The sequence below is a fragment of the Castor canadensis genome, chromosome 5, assembly GCF_047511655.1.
Source record: "Castor canadensis chromosome 5, mCasCan1.hap1v2, whole genome shotgun sequence".
Taxonomy (NCBI): Eukaryota; Metazoa; Chordata; class Mammalia; order Rodentia; family Castoridae; genus Castor; species Castor canadensis.
The window spans coordinates 85,875,742-85,900,276 of record NC_133390.1 but is presented as its reverse complement, the minus strand read 5'-3'; the positions used below and the strand labels follow the sequence as shown (position 1 = coordinate 85,900,276).

General features: G+C 42.0%; 1 protein-coding gene across 3 annotated transcripts in view; it reads right to left on the bottom strand.

The window, feature by feature from the left end:
• Nucleotides 1-24,535, bottom strand: part of Abcc5 (ATP binding cassette subfamily C member 5) — a 79,871-nt gene that overhangs the window by 15,473 nt on the left and 39,863 nt on the right. For all 3 annotated transcript variants that reach the window (XM_020175800.2, XM_020175803.2, XM_020175801.2), the window contains exons 11-24: nucleotides 23,620-23,976; nucleotides 20,365-20,436; nucleotides 17,902-18,026; nucleotides 17,713-17,785; nucleotides 16,019-16,222; nucleotides 15,036-15,179; nucleotides 12,397-12,499; nucleotides 9,863-10,047; nucleotides 7,534-7,680; nucleotides 7,127-7,256; nucleotides 5,470-5,623; nucleotides 5,251-5,379; nucleotides 3,487-3,673; nucleotides 1,856-1,945 (exon numbers count right to left, since the gene is read on the bottom strand). In XM_020175800.2, coding sequence (XP_020031389.1) covers nucleotides 1,856-1,945; nucleotides 3,487-3,673; nucleotides 5,251-5,379; nucleotides 5,470-5,623; nucleotides 7,127-7,256; nucleotides 7,534-7,680; nucleotides 9,863-10,047; nucleotides 12,397-12,499; nucleotides 15,036-15,179; nucleotides 16,019-16,222; nucleotides 17,713-17,785; nucleotides 17,902-18,026; nucleotides 20,365-20,436; nucleotides 23,620-23,976 — 2,100 coding nt within the window. The remainder of the gene's footprint in view (nucleotides 1-1,855; nucleotides 1,946-3,486; nucleotides 3,674-5,250; nucleotides 5,380-5,469; nucleotides 5,624-7,126; nucleotides 7,257-7,533; nucleotides 7,681-9,862; nucleotides 10,048-12,396; nucleotides 12,500-15,035; nucleotides 15,180-16,018; nucleotides 16,223-17,712; nucleotides 17,786-17,901; nucleotides 18,027-20,364; nucleotides 20,437-23,619; nucleotides 23,977-24,535) is intronic.

Sequence of the window (24,535 nt, the reverse complement as noted above, 5' to 3'; positions counted from 1 at the left end):
CAAAAAAGAAGGAAAAGTAGGACAAGTACAGCAGCCACAAAGGCAGCTGCCAGCCTGACCCCTTGCTATGAGAGAATCCTTTGGCAGTCAATGCTTACCACCACTAAGCCAGACAGAGACAGAGCACATGGCTATTGAGCAGCAGTCTGGGGGGCCATGGTTTCCAAACCACCTCTTTTAAGGAATGCATCCACAACACTGTCTTGGAACCCAAGGAAGAACCTAAGGGGTAGGCATGAGGCCTTGAACCAGTTTTTATTGGAATTCTTTGAAAATATTCAACTTAAAATAGGGTCTCCACATTTGAACACCACTGGACTAAAATAAATTCAAAGTAAAGTAACTAACATTTATTGAACATGTAAATATCTTGGTCACTCCAGGAGGCATGGTTCTAATTGCAATTTTGTCACTAACAGCAGTGTGACCTGGATCCCAACTTCTCTCTGGCTCATAAGTCTCTCATCTGGCAATTGTGGTGACTGGGATTAGATGACCTTGGGAATCCATTCCTGCTTTAAAACACTGTCCTATAATTGCCTAGGTAATTTTGTCATCAATAGTCACACCTCAAAATGTTTTAAATTTCTCTGGCAATTAGCCAGGGGCTCACAACTTTATAGGGAAATAAGGGCCAAAGACTGTAGTATTCTGGGAGAGCAGACACTGACATCTAAGGCTCCCAGCTGGAAAAGCTGTGCTGGGACAGGAAGCCAGGCTGGGGACTGGTAGCAGAAAGGTAGTCCTCAGAAACGTCAATGGCTTGAGCAAGGTTCACTGTGCATATCGCTGACCATCATCCTGCCGGCTCTAGCAGGATACTCTCTCTATAGTAATATCAGCTCAGCCACACACCCACATGTGCATATGCATGTCCTCCAAAGAACACAACACTGGGCAAAGTACAATATCTAACATAAAGAACAGCTGTTACCAGATACATTAGACAGTTAACCTGCACGCTTTATGAGAAAAATAATTCGTAAGTTTAAGAAACATCTGGTAACTAATGAGGTTCATTCTAAAAATAAATGAACAATGAAGCACATTGTCTGCTAGAAAATGCAATTTATGCACACTCAGTTCTCAAATGGAAGAGTATTTTTTCAAAATTATGTAAAAGTCAATTGTTTGGAACTCAGAACGTATGCTTCCATGTAAGCAACAGTGTAAATGCTGGTAAAGTCTCAGGGTAGTTCACAATGTAGGTGACTCTTGAGAAATGAGTTAAACATGAGAATCCTAATCAGAATTCTGCTCTTTCTACAGAAAACTACTTCTACAGTGCCAGCTAGGGTACCAGCAAGATGCCTACTCCCAGCAAGACTGAGGGGCTCCTGGGAGAAGGTGGAAAGAGCTAACACCCTCAGTAACACCTAATCTACTGGTTCCTCAACCGTGGATGCAGATTAGAATTAGCCATGGAGATTTAACAACCACAGAAGCCTAGGTTCCATGCCAGTCTTTGCTAAAAGTTCAACAGGGAATCCTGATGGCCATCTTGGGTCAAAAACAACTGGATTGGACTAAGAAGTAAAACAAAACATAATACATGGTTTTAAACAGTGTAAGGAAAATGTTACACTAGTCAGCTGAACTGAAATTACAAGATTCTGGACATTCTGGAAATTAGCCAATGAACATGAGTTCTCAACTAGACATAATTTATAAATGTATTTAGAAAGTCCTTGGTATTCTCTTCTCCAAGCATGCTGGTAAGACTGCTGGTCCTCTTCCAGCAGGGAAGATAGGCAGAGAAAACAAGTCTCCCCCCTTGCACACCATCTGTGGCACAGAGGGGTAAAGCAACACTAGAAAGGGCTAGATTCTCGCAAGAGACCTTTATCAGTCGAACCTTAATGTAGTGGTCGATCCTTTCCACAGAGGTAAATCGAGCTTCTGTCTCAGATGCTAGTCTGACTGTAAACTGGAACAGTCCTGTTAACTGAAAATAGAAAGCAAAAATGCAAGACAGAATCGTTATCAACACACAGCAGGCAATGTGAGAGAACCAGCTGAGCACATGCAGCAGCTGGTTAAAGGGCCCTGTGATTCTCTAACATTTAAGACAACACCCACTGCCCCTCATCAACTGCAGGGCTTGATGCATGCAGGTGGTCCTTCTGGTGTTACACTTTTGTATACCTAAAGGCCTTCTAGCAATCTTTTTTTTTTTTTTAATGGTGCTGGGGTTTGAACTCAGGGCCTCGTGCTTACTAGGCAGGTGCTTTACCCCTTGAGTCATACCTAGAACCCAATCCATCTATATTTCCAATAACATATCTTGGCAGCTGCTTAACTTCTGGATCTCTTACTTGTATCTGAGCCTATTAGGAGCAGTCACAACAAATAGAGATTTCAACTGTGAGTAACTAGTAAGAATACTTCCAGGAAATTAAAATAAAAGGTATGAGCTGAGAAACAAGTGAATGCAGGCCCCTGTGCACCTCGAACTGGGGATTCTGAACAGTGTATGCAACACCTGTCTTCCCCAACCAGATGAGATATCATCTGGGTATCTGTGAAGATATAATGCTCTGGAGTTTCTTTGGCTTGTTTATTTTTATATTTACACTATGGAAAAGTGCCAAATAGAGACAAGATAGTAGTGTAATGAACCCCAATGTACCAAAACTCCACTTTAAAAAATGACCCACTTACAGCCATACTGTTCCATGTATGCTCCCACCCCTCCTGCTCCCATACTATCTGGAGGCAAATTATTTTGTCTATAAATACTTCAGCTTATATCTCTCTAAAATGTACGGACACCTTAAAAAAGTAACTCCAATATCATTATTTTAAGATTTTCGGGATGGAGGTATGGCTCAAGGGGTAGAGCGCTTGCTTAGCAAGCACAATGCCCTGAATTCAAACCCCAGTACCTCCAAAAAAAATTAGTAATAATTACTTAACATCTTCAAATATCTAGTCAGTGTCAAGTTCTCAATTGTTCTTTGAGCTATCTGAAGAGCTCTAAGTATCTGCAGGGCCCACAAGGGTTTGTACACATAACAGTGTGGGAAAATCAGCGTCCTGAAAAGAAAGTGCATACAGCCAGCATACTAAGGATATAATACTTCTCAGAAGACTAGAAGGACATCAGAGATGCGATGGTAGAACACACAATTACGAAATTGTTTTTAAAATCATGTTTCTTCCTGGGGCGTGGCTCAAGAGGTAGAGCGCCTGCCTAGTAAGTCTCTGAGTTCAAACCCCAGTACAACCAAAATAATAATAAAATGTTTACAAAAAAATTGCATCTATTTCTTAAAACACATGCAGTAGAGTTATTCCTACATTGTACTACTACCTCTCTCTCATCCCTACCTGCTGCAGTCAAATCCAGACTGTTACTGTCAGATCTGGTCAGAAGATCTATGAATCCAGAGGTAAAACAATGGCCAGGGTGCAGACCCCACCCTTGCCCCAATCACGCCTTTCTACACCAGCACAGGAAGGTCTCACACAAGCAAGTATACTGACCTGCACAGCGTAGGAGATGGCGAGGCCTGCATAGGCAGGGGGGATCTGCCCATGCATGAGAACGATCATCAGCCCAGTAGTGGTGATCAGGGCAATGCTGATGAGGTCCAGCCGCACGGCCAGCCACCTCATCGCACATGTGAACAAGAAGAAAGGAGCCTGGTTGTCATCTAGCAGCTCCTGGTACCTGTGGAGAACACGAAACAACTCATGGGAAAATGAAATGTCACCCAAACCTGCTCATAGATGATGCCAAAGCTTCAGAAGTATGCAATGCTTAAGTACTTCCCATTTCCAACTGAGGAAGGAAGTGGAAACTTTAGGGGCACAGGTATTCTAGGCCTTCATACAGGAGGACATGGAGTGCTCTAAAGTTAGCTAGCTTTTGAAAAAACCAAACCTCACATTAAAGATGTTAGGGAAAAACATCTACCTAGCAGCATAGGGGAAGCATGGAAAAGGAGACCAAACAAAGAGGCTTGTGTTAGCCTGTACAACAATGCCTTAGGTCAGGAATTATTTTTCAAAGAGAAGATGCAAAGGCAAACAGCAGAAGCCCAAGGCCAAGAAAAAGAAACTCGTACAGTGAATGTAGTAAAGTTGCCGAGCGTGTGCTGACTGACCACTTATGGGCAGAATGGCATCTGTTCCTCAGGGTTGTGGAGCTAAGAAGAGGGAGGGGTGAGCAGAACCACAGCATGAGGGGCTCAGACAACCTCTGAAGGGTAGTGTCACTGCTATTGCTAGGGGTCCTGGAGGGATCAGACCCATCTGAAGGCTCAGGGTACCTGAACAACGAAGCCTAGGCAGAAAGTTTTGCTGGGTATATATGCTCCTTACAATAAAATATGAATTTGTTAGAGAAAATTTAGAAAATGCAATAAAAGAGGAAAATGTAAAATTCCAATAATCTTATCACCCAGTTGAAACCAGAGTGAACACGCTGCTGCATTTCCTCCTAGTGCTTTTTTCACTCTCACTTACTAAATATATATATACTTATATTCATATATACATCCACATGTATTCAGTATAGTTCCCTTTTAAAGTTAGAAAGCATTTTCTAAGTTATTTTTTTCTAACTTTTTAATTCTAAATTTCCATTTTTAAAAAAATAGTACAATTTTTAGTTTAATAGGCAATATATACACAGGATAGAAATTTTAAAAGTTATAAAAGCTTCACCACAAAAGTCAGTCTTTCTTCTGCCAATCCTCCAGTCCCCAGTTCCCACTTCCAGGGGGCAGCTAACAATACACTCTCAAAAGGTAGTGCACCATACACACACATATGTACTCTTTAGCTCATGTCAAGTCAGTACCTAAAGAGTTACCTCATTCTTTTTAAGGGACCACGTGATATTCCACTGAATTGGTCCTGTACTTCAGGACAATAAGATTAGTTCCAAACTCTTGCTAATATAAATCTACAAACTAACTTTCTATGCATACAAATTTCATAAATGAATAATATTTGATGGCTAAAGAAAATACTACTATAGTGTCAATGCTTACCTTTTACTATCTAAAAAAAAACCCAAAAACAAAACTTAACCAAATGTAGCTTTTGAGAAGCAAAAGCTAATAGACTCCAAATCTATGTTTTTGTCTTTTCATGTGCTCAGAAGAGACTCACTCAGCAACTGCCTCATTAAATCACTAATACCTTTATACTAAGCTTTATCCAAGCTGTGGCCTCTTAAGACTCAACAACTGCTGGGATGTTGGAGTCCCGTGGAAGCCTCTGGCCCCCAGTAGCACTAACCTGTGCAGAAACTCCTGCCCTTTATTGTAAGCATGGATAGTGGCAAGGCCCTGGATGCTGGATGTGATGTGGGAGAGGAAAGGTGACTGCGTGATATTGTCCAGTCGCTTCAGCTCACGAATCAGGACCCTGCGAGAGAATGGGTTCTGTGTCACAGTGGAACACTAGTACCTCTGATCTCCTCCCTGGTCCTGGTAGACATCCATGCCTCATGCTTACCTGGAAACAATGTGCAAAACTGAAAAGAGGATGACAAGGGGCCCCACAGCTACAAGGAACCACGGGAAAACTCCTGCGATCATTCCGACACAGAAGAACACCAGGATAACATTCTGGATGAACATCTCGGCCTGAAATGGCAGGCGTACATCGACTGGGGAATTGGCAAAGGAACAAGTGTCAGAGTTCCGGGACTGGTAAATAAGAGACTGGTAAACAGAGCTAAACATTCAAAAAAACAAGAGGTTCCACAAAATTCCTATTTGAAGTTTGTGATCTTATCTTTAATAGTCTGACAAAGAAAAATCTAGAAGCCTGATTGCTTTAATTTTTCTTGATCCAAGAACATTTAAGTGATCTTCCTACTCTACCCCCTCCTTTGGATTCACTATCCTGCCTAACCCCAAACTCCACCTATGCTGGGACTGCACCAAGGGCCTTGCCCTTGCTAGGCAGGCACTCTCCCACAGAGCTAAATCCCCAACCTCCTTTCGAAACCCTTTAAACATTTCCCTCCTTTCCAAAGTACTTTACACTGGTTGTAAAATATCTGGAAAATAAATATGTAAAAAGGAAACATAATCCATACCGATGAGCTGCTGCTAACATTAAAAACCCTTTTCATCATGGAAATTTTGGAACATACACAAAAGTTAGAGTGCAATTATAAAGAGTAGCAACATCTTCATATCTTTTTGTCTGCTCCCCACCCCAGCCCTTTTTCCTTTTAGCTAAAGTATTTTCATGCAGGCAGATATGCTGACAGCACAGATTTTTTTTTTCTCTTTGAGATAGGAGCCCTGGCTAGTCTTGAATTCATGATCCTCTTTCTTCAGCTTTCTGAGTACTGGGATTATAGGCATGCTTTTCCACACTGACTTTTCTTCTTTTTTCTACTCATGCATGTGTGCTTCCCTGGAGAGTTGGGGAAGTGGAACATGTTATAGACCAGTTCTAGTATTGGTTCTAATTCCTTGTTTTCCTCTGGCCATGGCTTTAAATTGGGCTATTAACCCCTGAAACCAACTTCTACAATGGAGGCAACCACCATGCAGTAATTTAAAACACTAGTTTTGGGGATCAAAAAGGTCTGGGTTCAATTTCCAGCTTGTAACCAAGCTATATGATCTTGGTAAGTTCTTTGGACTTTCTGATTAGCCTTATAGTAATTTCAGTGGGTGAAACAATAGCTACCTCATCCTAATCTGCACAGGGCTATTGTGCAGATTAGGATAAAGTGCACAGAACACTCTGCTTATTGTCCTGTAGACACTGGTAAAGGTCAGGAGGCAGTACTACATACATCCTGGGCTATGGGAGCTGGAGAAGACACAGCTCATGAAGCATCTGAACAACCCATCAGAGGTTTTAAGTATCTAGGAACCAATATATTACTTCAAAGTAAACATGTGCTTTGGAATCTCGGTGTCCCTGACCAAAGGCTCTCTGTCAACTCAACCCTCTGACCCTTTTTCAGGTCAGGAAAGGCAGAAGGAGAACTTGCATGAGAGGTTCCTGGTGAAAACACTACCAGTCACTGTGCTCAGAACATCAGGATTGACAGAGCTGAATATCTGAGGATAATCCAGGAGAGTTGGAGGCACAGAGAGCTCCAGTTTGTGCTCCAGAGCATAAAAGAAAGGACCAGTAGAAATACCTTCATCCATGTCTTTGGAAAACCGGTTGAGAATCCTTCCTGTGGGGGTCGTGTCAAAAAACTTCATAGGGCTCCGAAGGATCCTTCGGAAAAGCTCATCATGGAGCCGGGAGGACGCTCTCAATGTGCCCTGAGGAGCAGAGACAAAGTAGTCAGGGCCTGGAGACTTGGGAACTCAGAACAGGCTCAGTTCCTACTCATGCAGGTCACCACCCTTCAAGAAGTCCACTCCCAAAGCTAGGGAAGTGCCAAATGGCCAGGAGGCCCAGTGAGTAAGCAGAAAGGCTGAAGGTAATGGAGTGCAAGTCATTTTAGCTAGGGCCATCTTGCTGTACCCAGAGGCCATGCTGAAGCCAACCACATGTCACCAGGGAGAGGCAGCACAGCAGACACCCGCCATGGCCTACCTTGACAAATACGACTCCGCGGATGGCTTTCAGGATCAGCATGGCTGCCATGGAGAGGGTGTAGATGCTGGCATAGTACTGCATGAGGGGATTGTCCTTCATGCTGTCACTCACAGAGCTCCTGTTTCCTTGAGTCACTGTGGCGTTCTGTTTGGAGGCAAGGCGCCATGAAGCAAGACTCCTGAAGACAGCCAGGTGCCCCTGCTCAGGGCCACCTTCTGCTCAAGGGGACGGTATAGAGAATGAGTCTGGGACCCGGTGTGGCAAACACAAGGCAGTCTTTGCCATTTCCTTCTTTCTTTTCTAAAGTATGAGAGCAGGTGGCCTGCAGGTGTCCTACTGACCAGCCCTGGAGGCCCCTGGGTTGATCACGCATTTTTTTCCTGTCCTGTTCATACTATAATAAGAACTCATCTTTTTCATCCCAGAAAAATCCTGTTCATTGCTTCTTTTTTCTTTTTCTTTTTTTGGATTGTCATATATTAATAATACAAAGGGAGTTTATTGTGATAATCCTGTACATGCATACATTGAACAAGTCCACCTCCATTTTATTTCCATTCCTCCACTTCCCTTCTCCCCCTTTTCAAATAGTATCTGGTGGGTTTCATTGTGCCGTCTTCTTATGTATATACATAGCGTACTTTGATTCTTCACCCTTCAGTGTCCTTTCCTTTCCCCGTCCCTCTGCTGATGCCCCACTCTGTCTCGCATATACACTCACATCCCATTGTCATCATCATTATCATCAGCAGCACTGTTTTATGTTTAGGTTCCACAAATGAACAAGAACATGCAATACTTATTTGACCTTTTGAGCTTGGCTTATCCTGCTTAGCATGAGGATCTTCAGTTCTATCCATTTTCCTGCACATGACATAATTTCATTATGGCTGAGTAATATTCCACTATATATATATATGATATATATATATATATATTTATATGTATTCCATATATATATATAACCCATATATATATGGAATATATATATATATTTATATATAAATATAAATAACTCTCTCTATATGTATATATATATACAGTATTTTCTTTATCCATTCATCAAGTTGTTGGGTACCTCAGCTGTTTTCCACATTTTGGCTATTGTGAAGAAAGCTGCAATAAATATGGGTGTATAGGTATCTCTCTTGTAGATTTATTTACACTCTTCAGCTACATGCCCAAGAGTGGTATGGCAGGGTCATAAAGTAAGGTCTATTCTTAGTTTTTTCAGGAACCTCCATACTAATTTCCCTAGTAGCTGTACTAGTTTACATTCCTATCAATAGTGTATTAGGTTCCTTCCTCCACCCCCCAATCCTCACCAGCATTTGTTGTTTGTTTTTTCTGGTGATAGCCAAACTACTAGAGTGAGGTAGAATCTTAGTGTAGTTTTAATTTTCATTTCCTTTACAGCTAAGCATGTTGAACATTGTTTCATGTGCTAATGAGTCATTTGTGTTTCTTCAGAGATCTGTCTATTCAATTCATTTGCCCATTTGTTAACTGGATTATTTATTCTTTTACTATTTAGTTTTTTGAACACTTTGTATATTCTGAATATTAATTCCTAATCTATTGAATAGCTGGCAAAGATTTTCTCCTATTCTGTGGGTTGACTCTTGATTCTGGCAACTGCTTCTTTTGATGCATAGAAACTTTTTAATTTGATGCAGTCCCATTTGTCAATTCTTGCTCTTATTTCCTGGGCAATTGCAGTCCTTTTCAGAAAATAGTTACCTTTGCCTGTATCTTCCGGAGTTTTTCTTATTTTTTCTGGTAGTCATTTCAATGTTTCAAGTTTTATATTAAGATCTTGGATCCATTTAGAGTTGATTTTTATACAAATTGGGAGATAGGGGTGTTGTTTCAGTCTTCTGCAAGTAGATAGCCAGTTTTCTCGCAACTGTTTTTTTTTTTTTTTTTTTGCAGTTTTGGGGATTGAATCCAGAGCCTCAAACATGCTAGGATAAGAGCCCTTACAACTTAAGCCACACGCCAAACCCTTTTGTTTGTATTTTGTTTTTGAAACAGAGGCTTGCTAATTTTGCACATTCTGAGATCCTCCTGCCTCCACCTCCCAAGTAGCTGGGATTTCAGGTATGCAACACCATAGCTGGTTTTCTTCCTTTTTTTATTTTTCTAATTAATTTTTAAAACTGATACAAAAAACATAAAAAAATTATACATATTAATGGGTACTGTGATATTTCCATAGCTTCTTTTAAGTGAAAACTGGAGTTGTCTTCGGGAGCACAGCTAGGGACTATGGAAAGATGGCCACATTCTCAGACACATAATTTTCCCCAGTAATGAGTGACCTTACCCCACTTCCTTGCTTGATCCAGTAGCTCAACCACCAGGTGCTGAAGGCAGTGCTGCCCACATTCAGCATAAAGAGGGCCATGATGACCAGGAACGCCAAAGGGCCTCCTGCAGCTTGGATGTAGATACCATAGACTGACCAGGGCACAGAGCCCTGCCCCTTCTCCTCTAGCTGCATTAGCTGCCCTAGGAAAGAAGAAATGAAACATGAACTTAAAGGGGAAGAATGTGATATAAAAATTTTTAGGAAGCCACAGATGTTGACTGGGCACCAGCACTGGGCCCAACAGACTAATCCAGCATAGTTTAATCACAGTCACTTAGCTTTGGTGAGTTGCAGGAAGCCCTAAAGTCTGTTAATTAAGGTGTAAATAATTAATGAGTTAATCTGTAACCAACTGACTAGTTAATTGAATAAGTAACAGCCAATTAAGTTGTTCTCTACAATGACCTCCTATTTTTCTATAAATGCCATTTGTTCACATTGTTGATAGGAGTTTACAGAAACTGCTTGGGTCCTGAGAACTACTCATTTTGTTTTGCCAAGTAAACCCTATTCCATTCAATTGGTCTAAGGAATTTTCCTTTCAACAAGAGCTATTCCCTGCAAGCTATGTTACCCACAGAGCAGCAAAATGAAAGAGAGCCTATAGTTTCACAGGATTCTAGACTACAGTGTGCTGAACGCAATGGCAGACAGAGCTGTATGCGGGCAGCATGGGAACACCTGGGAGGTGTGCCTAACCCCCCAGGGAGAAGTACGGGTAGTCAGCAGGCAGGTTTCTATACTGCTTCTCTGCAAGCCAGGCATGACTGTGAGGGGAGACAATAGAGAAAAGAACATGAGGAGGGAAGCTGACCAGCAGTATGAACAGACAACCTGGCAAATGGCATGAGGGGAGATGATGCTGGGTAAGCAGGCTGTGGCCAGGGAGTAAAGGCATCTGATCTTTCTCCAGCAGATAAGAGCTGCTCAAGAAAATGAGTTATAGGTGCATGGAGCTTTGAGTCCATAGTCCTACTGGTCTAGGTGGACATGGGATGTACGAGACTGCCGCCTCTGTACTGAGCAGCCTCTTCCAAGACTCACGTTTCCTACAAATACAAGCATTTTCTACATGCGCCAGGAGAAAGACTAGAAAACACTGCTCTAAAAACGGGAGGCTACTAAAAGGTTTTGTGTAGGAGAGTAAGTTGGCTGGTCTCCTGTTTTTAACTAGGTCTCTCAGCTGGCTGTATGGAGGACGGATGTAAAAGGAAGCAGCTGTAACACTAGGTAAGAAGCAATAAAAGCCCAAACGGGTCGTGGTAGAGGATGGAGTTTCAGGAGGTAAATTCAGTAGGACATAGTGACTGATCGGCTGCTGGAGGAGAGAAAAGGTGCAAGAACATCTTGTAGTGTCTCCATGGTGTGATTATATGATTGACGTTGACAGGCAGTTTCTGCCTCTTCATCACAGGTAATGCCTAATAATCTTAGACTAAGCTGCATGTGCCTTGAGCGCTTTGAGAGCTATAAGTAGCCAGGTTAGCGGCTACACAGAGGAGAATAAATGCTCCTCAGTGATCTATGCTGCCTGTAGCAGGAGCTAATGGATGTCTCAGCTTTCAGTGCTGTATGCGTTTTGTGTGTGATCAATAGTTATCTTAAATCATGTCTGAGTTCAAAAATTCACAGTTGTTTTTCTGAAAGAAAGAGGCAGAGAATGTAAATCACATGTCAACTCCTAATACTGAACAGTCTGCTGCTGTTTTAAGGACAAGGAAGTGAGACCAGGCCAATCCCCAGTGTAGTGAGTGGCAAGTGTAGGGAAGTCCCTGGATTCAAATGGGTTAGGTAAGGTGACCCAGCAAAAAGAGAGCTTTAAGACAAACAGCATTTCCTTTTGATTTCAAAGTTAACATACAGTTTAAAATTCACAAAGATAAAAATAGCTTCTCTAATTCCCAAGATTTGCTTTAGTTGATAAGACAAAGGATTTGAGAAACAGGACCACAAGCTCTGGACAGGGAAAGTCAAGGAAAACTGCAAGCGTTCCCTCCTCCAGACCCCTGAGGCAACATCACAGAACCAACTGGTAATACACAGGGTTTCCCAGGATTCCACATACTTACAACTAGACTGCCTCTGCCTTGGCTGTGACTGACTTCTGAAGTGCAGAGGTGAATGGGGGAAGGAAGGATATATATATATATATATATATATATATATATATATATATATATATATATATATATATGTATATGTACATACGCCTCATCAATTTTTCAATTTTTCCTCATCGGGAGACTCAGCTGTAATTACCTACACCAGACCCTACCCTGGGTAAGAAGATTAAAGGTCATTCTTACCACCCTTTACATAAACAGAAGGTATCTTATAGTCTCCCAATATAAGAATCTTAGTACTTTAGAAATATAAGATCAGATTCTCTATATACCACACAATGCTATCAAACATCATTAATTACACTACATGGCATTATTCCTGGTAGAGTTTAATGACAAATTTAAAAATTTCAAAAAGGTCATTACCTTCCTCTGGCTTCACAGCTTTCTCCTTCTTTACTGATCCTGTTTTAGGACCCTTGTCTTGTGATTTCTTCTGTGAACCGCTGGTTTCCTTTTTTGAATTAATCTAGTAATATTTAAAAAAAAAGTGTCTCTAGTCATGATATAGTCATTCAGATGAATGTCCACATGATACATATTAGAGAATCAGCTATTGAACTACTAATATTGAAAAGAGATACCCCAGTTTTTTATTTTTTATTTGTTTATTTGTTGTTAAGGCAGGGTCTCTCTATGTAGTCCAGACTGGCCTCCAATTAATGGTTCTCCCATTAATTCCTCAGAGTGCTGGAGTAATAGGCATGTACCACCACTCTGGACACAGCTAACTTAAGAGGGCTACTGACACTCATTTCTTATACTTCTCAACTCTTTAAATCTCTGCTATCTGGGTCCCTACCCTGTTAGTCCATTTATATTTGCTCTCCCCAAAGTCATTCAAGATGTAAACTCCAAACACAGAAGGTTTTATGACTCTTTAGCTTGCCCAAAATATTAGAGCTGAAATTATTTCCATTCCCCTTATCCCCGATATACCACATCACTAAATCAAATCCACAGATCTGATCATTTTGTGCTGCTACCACAGGATAAAGCCAAAGTTCTTAGCCTGATTTTGTAGGACCTCCAATTCTAGTCCTAGTCTAGTTATGCAAGTTCCTCTCCCATTTCACTATTTCCCATGGATCCTACTCTCTAGTCACTCTTTTCACACAATTCCCTAAAAATACTGAAATTTCCCATTGCTATGCCCTTTCCCTAGTCCCAATTTTGGCCACGGTAGTTCTCATTCAGATGGATTCAAATCCTCCATCCTTTGTGAGGGACTCAAGAGTTCTCTACAACAAAGCTCCCCCTCTCCCTCAGCTCTTTGTTAGCACATTGCTACTATGTATATGACTTGGCATTGTAGTTACTGTAGAAGCAAAATAGCACTAATCTTCCCTACAATACTTGGAGTCCTTCAAGGACAGACGTGATGTCTCATGAAGGATCATCTACTACCCAGTGATTATTACCAAGAACTGCCCATAACAAGGGACAGTGGGACTTAAACAGTCATCAAATTGAACCTGAGACAACAGAAACTACTTAATGCTATCACTGCCAAGCTCTTGTGATATCTTTATACAAGAAATCCTTCAACATAGTTCACTAAATTCTAATGTCATACTGCCAGCCTCATGCCCACAAGAGGCTTTCCAGTTAAGACTTTTTAAAAGGACAGGGAAAAAATTTAAAAATACAAAATTTAGAGCTATATTTGGAACACAAGATAGGGCTCTAAATGCTGTATTTATTGCAGTGAGTGAATAAATACAGAGTCTAAAAAGATGTTACCATTCGATGACCTCTTATTGGGGAAAAGCACAGAACATATTATTTAATGTAATCAATGCAGTAACTCTGAGGCTGATACCATCCATCTCCATTTTTTTTGGTTTATTTATTCATTTATTCATATTCCATCCCCATTTTTAAGATGAGGAAACTGAAAAGGAAAAAGCCAAGTGACATTCTGAAAGTATGCTTCCTTGACTACAACACACTGACCCTTGGTATTTTTGTTCTTTGGACATTTCCATGTCTTAGGTTCTTCCTCTTCTTTTCCCCTCTATATCTACAGTGATGAGGAAATAATCTAAGGCATTCAAAGTGCCCTGAGTGTCAAAAAGTGAGACATAAAATCTAAATGTGAGTCAGTGTCTCTATGGAAGTTACTGATGATTCCTAAAAGGTTTGAGTTTTACCAAAAGACCTAAAACACACCAGTCATAGAAAGTTAAGTTGTACTGCATCTGATACCAAATGGGATAAAGTCCAAACACTGAGATAAGACTCCTACAAAAGGTCCAAATAACTTTCTGTTTTTATTCCACTCCAATATCAAAATGACTTGGTAGCCAAGAAAGCACCTTTGAACACAGCCTAAGTCACCCTAGGGACACCAGGTGAGAGAGCAGCTAACAAGAAGGAATAACAGCTTTGGAGGCCAGCTCTAAGTGTGTCATGTATCACACCTAACTTGGAGCCAGAGTGAAGGTACGAGAACCCACCATCTCTGCACAGGAGTTGGATGCAAACAGAAGAGTGTTTTAGAGTCAAACTGCCCTCATTAGCAAGCTGTTTAATTTTTCTAAGCTTCAGTTTCTTCCTCTGTAAAGCCAAGGGATAATCATGTTTTGGTCATCTAACTCCTAATCTAACAACTGGAACACAATAGCCATTCATTAACGTTAAGTGCCAAGTCAGCAACCAAGATACCATGGATCATTTCCAAAGGCATGCAATATTCCTTTCCCTGGCACCTTATTAAATTATTTAAAGAAAAAAAAAAAGAGTGAGCTTCAAACTGCTTCAATCAGGGTTGGTGGAGTTCAGGGGACTAAGCGATGAACACAGAATAGCACACACTACTTACTAATAAGAATCCAGCTCCACCCCCATCCTGCTCTGCTGGAGGAGAATCAGCATGTGAGCAAAAGTACAGCACTCTGGTCACAGGAACATAGGGTCCCTGACAAGCAATACAGACCTGCATTCAGCTGAGCTCCTATGACTCATCACTGTCACGGGAAAGACACACAAACTCAGAAACTTACCTCGACAGGGGGCGTCTCTCCCAGCAGCAGGTTATTAAAAATGGTAGCATAATCCCCATTTAAATTCATCAGCTCCTCATGCGTTCCTCTTTCTGTGATGCAGCCTTCTTTCATGAAGATCACTTCATCACAATCAACAAGGTACTGGAGACAAAGCAACACAGCAGTGCTGAGATATATGCAGACACATTCAAACACCCATATTTCAGCACAGCACGTCTTAATCAGAGGTGATTCAGCTGCCCAGGCAACATTTGGCAACATTGAGGCATTTTTGGTCGTCAAAATCAGAGAGAGAGTACCACAGACATCTAGTTTATGGAAGCTACGAAGTACAGAACAATCCTCCAACAAAGAACCATGAGCCCAAAATGGCAACAATGCTAAGACTAAGAATCTCTGCTTAGTCTGTTGTGTCTTGTGATACAGTTCAAAGAGCACTTCCTATGTTTTTGCCATGAATCTGATGGTGAGGCAACATAAACCTTTCATGAAATTTCACACCCTTTTACTGCACTCAGAAGTACTCAGAATTACAGATTTCCAGGAGCAGAATAGGAATGAGCCCTCCAAATCTGCAACAACCTTGAGCAGATCTCCAAAGTGACTGTCTATCAATGAATGACAGAGGGAGAAGAGCCGGTTTCCCACAATAGTTCCCACTGATATGCAGATGTTAACACAATGCTTTCCAGAATAACTCATACCCAAACTACTTTCAGCCACTCCTGTCAGCCCTTTTACTTGCTGATCTACATGCAGAATCTAAAATGCTCTAAGCATCTCTGATTTAGATGGCCATCTGATACACTGGTATAATGGGTTTTGCTGGTTCAATGTGCCAGGAGGCTATCTGCTGAGGAACTGAAACTGTTAATTCCAGTAACTTCTAGTTGCCCTACAAAGATAGCTGGACCAAGCCCACTTCTCTTTGTCTGTTTTCTGAAACCAAAGTGGGCAGCCTAGGGAAGAGCACACAATACCTGTAACTGGTGGGTAACAAACAGAACCGTCTTGGACTTGAGGTGCTTCTGGATAGCACTGTTGAAGATGTGGTTGCCCACATGGGCGTCTAAGGCACTGAGAGGGTCATCCAGGATGTAGATGCTCCTGTCACTATATAAGGCCCGAGCAAGGCTGATCCTCTGGCGCTGTCCACCGCTCAGGTTGGCTCCTCGCTCACCAATCTACAACAGCCCAAACCACAGCGGAGGCTCCAGGTCAAGTCCACAACAGTGCTTAGTGGTCACCTTAGTCACCTCTCCTTTATCCCACCCAAACTGGCTCTTTCTCTTGAATTCCCAGCCTGGGAGAACTGTGACTGTGATCCTTCCAGGAACCAGGAGAGTTGGCCCACAAGCATCTGGGCGCCAACTAGTCCTTTATCTGGCCTTGTCATTGCCCTGGGGCGCCTCCCTCCAATCCATTCCTGTAGGGCAGAGAGGTCTTTCTAAAACACAAATCTAACCATGTCTCACCCTTGCTTAAAACCTCATTAAGAGTCCATAATACCTAAACAAAGCATATAAAACAAATCCTTTGCCCCCAGCTCCCTAGCAGCTCTTACATCCATTGCACAATCTCCCTTCTATACCCTGGGATTAGAGTCATTTAAACAATGTGTTCATTACGAATACATACACCAGGTTGTGCCTTTTCCTACAATGTGCTTACTTGGCTTTAGCCCATCTCCTCTATCAAAGTCCCCCAACCTCTTCATTTACTACCACATAAAGGCAGCTCTTTTTCATCAGATTATTGTGTGCCTAGTATTTGGGTGTCTTGCCTCTTTAACTGTAAGCTTCTTGAGCATGCAGATTGTTGTTGTTGTCCTATTCCTTTATATTCCCAGTGCCAAGCAGCTGCTGCACATGTTGCTAGCATGTAACAAGCACCTGATAAATGTTACTACATGAACAAATGAATAATTGTCAAATGGTAACTGGCTCAGTGTTTTAAAAGAAAAAAAATCTTGTCCTTAAAGAAAAAAAAAAGCCTCCATTAATTCAGAGGTTTTCAAACTTGATATGCATACAGGGCTTATTAAAACCAATTGCTGGGCTCACTCCCAGAGTATCTGATACATTGGGTCTGGGATGTGGCCTAACAACCTGTATTTCTAACATGTTCCCATGTGATGATGATGCTGATCTGGGGATCATGATTTGAGGACTTCTGAAGTAATTAAACCACTCACCAAATTTGGTTTGAGGGATTTAACTGAAGTCAGCTGAATAAAAATGCCAGTCCCAGAGACTCTAGGACAGGTTTCATTCCTGGGCAGAGAACTAAAGAATGATGATCTGTTCTAAGAGTTCCTTTTAATGGAAGAAGACTCTATAGCCTGTTTTGCTAAGCAAAACAAATCTAGGGAAGAAGCTCGATGTGCTTGGTTTGTGGTTTTAAAAATATTTAAATAGAGTAAAAAAAAAACCACTGAATCAGTGATGGGATTTCATTTAAAATTCATATGACATGAAATATGATATACTTAAAACAGGTAGTGTTAACATCCTCATGTCAATGAACAAATGTTTTTGTAGCACAATGGCCCAAAGAAAGAAAACTCCCCAAGAGGTTCTTTTCTCAAGCATTTAGGATGTACTCCTAGGAGGGGCTCTGGCACTCCCCACTGTTTCCTAGAACCCTGGTCCCATCAGGGGCAGAAGGTGTGTACCTCAGTCAGGTCACTGTTGGGGAGAATGGCCAGGTCAGGCCTCAGGCAACAGCTGTTCAGCACTGAGTTATATCTGAAGGACACAAAGTGACATCATATCAGGAACATGTCAGAGCAGACTTCTGACGGGATGCCTTGTATCTCACAAGGTCAAGATGGAAAGGATAACAGAAACCAAACATTCCTTGCCTTTCTTCATCAAATTCCTTCCCAAAGAGGATGTTGTCTCTCAGAGTGGCATTGAGGATCCAGGCCTGCTGGGCCACATATGCAAAGGTCCCACTGACTGCAATGCTGCCCTCCAGAAGGGTCATCTAGGGAGACAGACACCATCCAATGGCATCAGAACTCAAAACCATCATCCTAAGCCAGCAGATTCCCCCACATTCTACAACGGAGCCTAGAGTTTTGACAATTTCTTGATGCTCTGTAAAGTCTAGTCTAAATCCCACTTTTATTACAAAGAAAGCTACAATAAGAAAATCAGTTCTTCTTGCTTATGTGAGATAAAAGCCCAGCTTAACAACCTGAGTGAACAGATAATTCACTCACCCACCAGTGGGCTACTTTACACTCTGCCTTCCTAACTGCACTATGTACACTATGGGAAGCACAAGCAAGAAGACCCTTCCAGAATTCCTCTAGAAGAAGATCTGTAAGGATTTACAGCTAGTGCCTGCCTCAAGGTGAGGGCAGGCCAATTTATCTACAGAATTTATCCAGGATGTTGTCTAGACCAGCTGCTTCTGTAAAATGAGGACCAAAGTGGGAAAAAAAAAGTCCAGGTTAGACATTAACTCTTCTTTACAGTTTCCAAATTATGATGATGGATTTTTCCTTTCAACATGAAAGGCCTGCATGATGACCCCCAGTGGTTTGAATTGTTTTCAGTCACAATGCTTGGTATGAATTGATTTATATATTTCTCATGGTTCCTTTTCAGGCATTTGTCTTGGGGTAGATCTAGTTTTGAACCAGTTTCATTAACTGATCTGGGTGGTACTTGCACAGATAAGCCTGTCTTCTTAAACACCATCAAATACAGTGTACACACACGGGTACCTACCACAGACCATGACAGAGTAGCACCTAACCACCTACAGACCGGGAAGCACTCCACTGTGCATATCGAAGTTCTCTGAAACTGCACAAACAGCCAGCAGTGTTGACAGAATTAAACTCTAAAGAAGCAGGGCAGACCTGCATTACCATCCTCCCTATCAGAGAGGGGGCTGCTAGGATTAGATACAGAAGCCACAACCCACTTGCTTTTTAACCTATCACTGCTCAGTCAACCCCTAAAAAAGTAGCATCTTGCTAGATTGCTGAGAAGCATGTAGAGACTGACCTTCTCCCTATCCTTGTCTAACTCTTATCACTGGCCCTCAAATGTGGCTAATTGTCAGAAATCACTTCGAAGGTGTTTTACTTTTTATAAAGGCCCATGGTTGGGCCCAAGGACTAATGAGTTAGAAAGCAGAGCATAGCCCTCCTCGACTGCCCAGGTTACTACTGCCCTTCAAGAGGACCACAGCTCAGCAATTGCAATAGCTGATACTAAACAAAACAAGGAAATAATCTCCCACCTGGGTGTCTTTTTGGAGTCTTCTTGTCTCGTGTCTTCAACATAGCTAAACAATTTAGAGGACCTCCCCCATCAGTAGCTAGTAAAAATCCTATGTTTATCCTCATCCATTTTTTTTTTTTTTTGACAGTATTGGGGTTTAAACTTAGGGTCTTGTGCTTGGGAGGCAAATGCTATACCACTTCAGTCACACCCCAAGCCCTAAGTCAGCTAGTTTAATTCAAGTTTAAAAGCACACAGGGCTGGGCACTGGTGGCTTATACCTGTAATCCTAGACACTTGGGAGGCTGAGACTGGGAGGATTGAGGTATGAGGCCAGCCTGGGCAAATCATTTGTGAGACCCCATCACTAAAATAACCACAGCAAAATGGACTGGAGGTGTGGCTTAAACAGTAGAGCAACTGCTTTGCAAGCATAAAGCACTGAGTCCAAATCCCAGTCCCACATATATACAAAAAGAGCACAATAGGTCCCTTGGTTTTTTATTATTTGGCCCAAAACATTGTTAAGACAGTTATCTCAGTGATAGCCCTTGTGCTTTGTCCCTCACACTTGATGCTGACAGCTATCCCCTAGGCCCTTCAGTGCACTGTACACTACTCACTGCCTGTGATGTGACTGTGTGTGTAGGAGGTTTAGTCTTTCACTGATCCTGGGCTCCCTAAGGGCACAGTGCTTTTGGAGGTTAGGCTGAGCATCAAGGGAGGCTGTGCTCTTGGATCAAATCCCAGCAGCTCAGTTTAACTCTCTGCTGCAGTGTGGGTGTTTGTGCACCTCTCATCTTTGCCACTTCCCAGCACACTATCTGGCATACCTACAACACCCAGTAAATACAACCCAAGTAAAAGAGAAGGCACCAATCAGCCACTCAACAAAAGTCTACTGACCCCCTTCCAGACACAAGGGTGGAAGTGGGGGCATGGCACAGACAGACCCAAGGTTCCTTTGTTTCCCTCTCCTGATGCTCTTCAGCAAATGAGTTCATTTTTCTTGAGATATTTGCAAAGCTGAGAAAAAAGCTTGAGATAAAAAGCAGAAAATGGCAAGGAAATAACAAAAATCTTACCTGGCCTAAAATTGCTGAAATGAGAGAGGTTTTTCCACTTCCCACACTGCCACAGATTCCAACCAGTTTACCCTGGCCAAAGCACATGAAGAAAGGAAGGCCGTTAGGAGATCACTGAACACTCGTTCTAAAGACTTGCAGTTTCTCTGAGGAAAAAGGCATTAACTCCATCCATCAATACTGGAACTGTCATCCTGATAACCCAGCAAGTCACTTACCTCTATTTTCTCATCTCTTTGCTGCTTACTCTATAGAGTTTCTGCAGAGATACACTCAGGTGCCAGAAATGGAAAACTAAATGGTATTTCCATAATCACTTGTAGAAAGTCCCAGTCTCTTTCCAACTTTGCTAATAATCCATGATTTTTGCTTGTTTTTCTTGTTGTTGTTGTTTTCTTTTACAAGACAGGACTCTTGAAATTTATTTTATTAGGATTTTTCTCCGGGGTTTATAAATTATTTTCAATAAAACTATGTACATTACTGCATCCATTTTTGTAAATTATTTCCAAAATATGAGAAATAGTTATCCGACATAAAAGTAGAAAGCCAAGCCTATGATTAACTCAATCTGGTCTTCCCTTGGTATCCATAGGGGACTGGTTTCAGGACTCCTCAGGATACCACAATCTGCAGATGTCCAAGTCCTTTATATGAAAGAGTGCAGTATTCGCGTATAACCCCCACACACCCTGCTATATACTTTAAATCATCTCTAGATGACATATAATAGCTAATACAATGTAAATGCTATGTAAATAGTTATTGTACTATATTGCTTAGGGACTAATGACAAGAAAAAAATGTATGTACATTCAGTACAGGTGAAATTTTTTTTCCCCAAGTATTTTCTAGTTGTGGTTGTTTGGTATGCATGGATGCAAAACGCTGACCATATCCTTAGGTAAGATAGTAAGTTCCCCGTAGATAGTGTTTAATGTTTTCAAGGACAGACAGATGACTTTAAAAGGGCCAAAAGAGCAGTGGAAGGAACACAAATACTGGAAGCAGACAGGGCATGACTAGAATCCCAACCCCAACAGCACCTGCTAACTATGTGACTACGGCCTCGTTACTCAAACACACAGTGTTTGTCTGCCTTCCTCACTGAACTCTGAACACCTTGAGGAAGGAGTTACTCTCAGAACCAAGTAGAGTATCTGGTACATAATAAAAGTATGTTGAACAAATAGTTTTGACATAACTTATGAGTTGGAAAGGTAACTGTCTGGTGATACTGAGGAGGCCAAATCATAGTTCAACCTTTGCACAGGCCAGTTTGGTTTACACAAAGATGACTAAACAGTGACTAAATGAGATAACAACGCAGTACCTCATGCACAGGAAATGTTCAGCAAATATTAATATCTCTTCTCCTCCCTAACAAGGAATCCTAGGGAGAAATTACAGGACTTTTCTTTAAATGCCTTAAGGTCTGTCAGGTGTGTGTGGGTTCTAAAGGGCAGAGTCAAATTGAGATACAAATGCAAGAGTAAGTTTCAGTTGGACACAGAAGTAATTCTCTAATATTACTAGTTAGTGATATAATAAAGCTGCCTCAGTAATCAAGATTGAATGTATGAATGAATATACAATTATTGTTAAACAGGAAGCTTGTTATCAAAGGTGAGTAAAAACTGATTTGAGCGCCCATGAATAGCAAATCACACTAATAGTTTCAGGTGGTCTCACTAAGGACGTGGTGCTGGTTCCCAGACTTAGTATGTGTATGTGTATTCTTTTTTTTTCCTTTTTTTGGAGAGTGGTTGTGGAGTGTAAACTCCCTCTTGCTTGCTTATGGCTGTCAAAGCAGAAAGCTCTACTCTCTCCTCAGTCTAGCTCTGAATTTGCCTGGCATGCTCTAGTCAGCTGCTGCTGTTGATATCCAGTTTATTAGAACCTACTTCCAGCTATGTAATGAGCATTTCTGACCACTTCCATATCCACTGGCCTTGGTCCAAGACAGCCTCTTTCCTGTACTGCAGTAACAGACCTGTAACTTCTTGCTTCCTTCTGTCTCCCTAACACTCTTCTGAATCCAGCAGATACAATGACTCTCTTCATAACACCTACTTCTGTTTAAGTCTCCTACTGTTTCTCTTCCCTTCTAGGATGAAATCAGAGTCTGATGCGAGGCTCTGAATCCTGCTCTTTGTCCTCAGCATCTTTTACTTTCTCCCATGCTTACCCTGTTCCAGTAACCCGCATGGGACTTTGCGCTTCTCTTGTTCAGATAGGACTGCCTTCTTCTCCCAGATGTCCATATGGCTCACACCCCACCTCTTCCCTCCAGTATTTGCTCAAACATTACTTTTCAAATGAAACTGCAAACCACAACTGTCCCTGTCCTGGAACTCTCTATTTCCTATTTTATAACCTTTATCGCAATCTGATATATAACATATTTCACTTGTTAACTGTCTTTGCCCACTAGGATGTAATTAAGCTCCAGGAGGGCAGAGATTTTTGTCTGCCTGGGTTTTTGCTACTCTATTCCCAGCCCAATAATAGCACCTGGCATAGAATTGGCACTCACAAAAATGGCTGTTGGATAAATGAACATACATACATCTGGGAGCCCCTGGATGATACACACCCTCTGAACATGGTGCTGGTTCCTAGTAATAGTGTCTGTCTGTCTTCGCTTGTCAGTACTGAAGTTTGAACTCAGGACCTTGCACCTGCTAGGCAGCGGCTCTACCACTTGAGCCACACCCCTAACAGTCTGTATCTTAAAAACCTTCAACTTGGAGACTCTGTTCCAGCCATTCTATAAGAGTCTAGCCCTGTGCTACCTGGCATGTGACATTATATACCAAGATGACCTATCATATTAAAAGTAAATGATTACAATATAAGTTGATTAGAGAAAGACTGAGGATTCCTACTATAAGCCAGGTTCTGTGTGATGGCCTGCCCACGTGTAATGCGGAGGCCACACAGAGTTATAACATCAGAAATAATTATGGCAGCACACAGACAGTTCTAATAGCCCAGAAACCAATATAAATCAGAACCTTGGAAATGTACTTGCCTGCTTCATTCTGTGTTTGTAAAATGAGCATCATATGAGATGCTATTAATTCTGTTGTTAAATGCGTAATTTCTTTTGGAATTAGAGCTGGCCCAATATACTCTTTGGTCTAACATCACTCACGGCCATAAAATACTTTGCCTATTCTTGCCAGATCAGAATGATGTGGCATAGCAGATGGGGTGCAGGCAGGCAGGGACGGGTAGAGTTGGACAACTCACCTCTTCTATTTCCAAGTCGATGCCATACAGTGTCCTCTGTAGGCGCAGGTTCCCTAGGTGTATATGCTTGCCTTCTTCCTCTTCGGGACTGGGTCGTTCATCACTGTCCAGGAGGAGGTGGCCTTTCTGTTCTGCCAGCACCGCCTGATGCTCAGTGCGCTGCAGCTGCCTCACCTTCTCTTTCTTCCCCCTGGTAGCCCTCTTGTCTTTTTTCATTTTGGGGGTCAGCTTAGGCGAGTTCTGGATACTGGAGTGGGAGGAGTCCCATGCCAAGGTGGCATTTTTCATCTCTATCTTGATGTGAGGACTGGCTGGTTTGTTCTTTATCATGTGAACCTCTTCCATTAGAAACAAACTCTGATAGGAGTTGTGAGAGAGGTGCAAAGATGAGACACTGGATCAAGACCAGGGAGACAAGCCTAGGGCGTACACTCACGTAGCAAAACACATCAGGCTATACAGTGGAAGGAAGCTGAAGGGCAAAAGGTAGCTCATTAGTGTAGCCTCGCCTCAGGCCCATTAAGGGGTCTCAGGAACATGGGGGCAACCTCAGAATGTATGGGGGCCTTGTCAACTGACCCAACCTCTATACTAAGCTACCCTTTCCTTTTTCTGACAGCCTAAAATGGACCAAAGGAACTGTAACTAACTGGTATGGAGCCCCTTGTTCCTAATCATAATTTGCTGAGTAGTAGGTAGAAAACCGAAGGGCACACTGACCTCCACCCTTTTCTCCCTCCATACTCTGGCAGAATCCCAAAGCCTACCCACAGCCTGGCACTATCAGGAGAGGGTGACCTAAGACTGACGCCAGACTTAGTAACTAAGGTGAGAAAAGAAAGTCGAAGGCATGGGCCGCATGGAAGAAAAGGGTATCTTCCTGAGAAACATCCCTTGGGAGCAGAATAAGATTCTT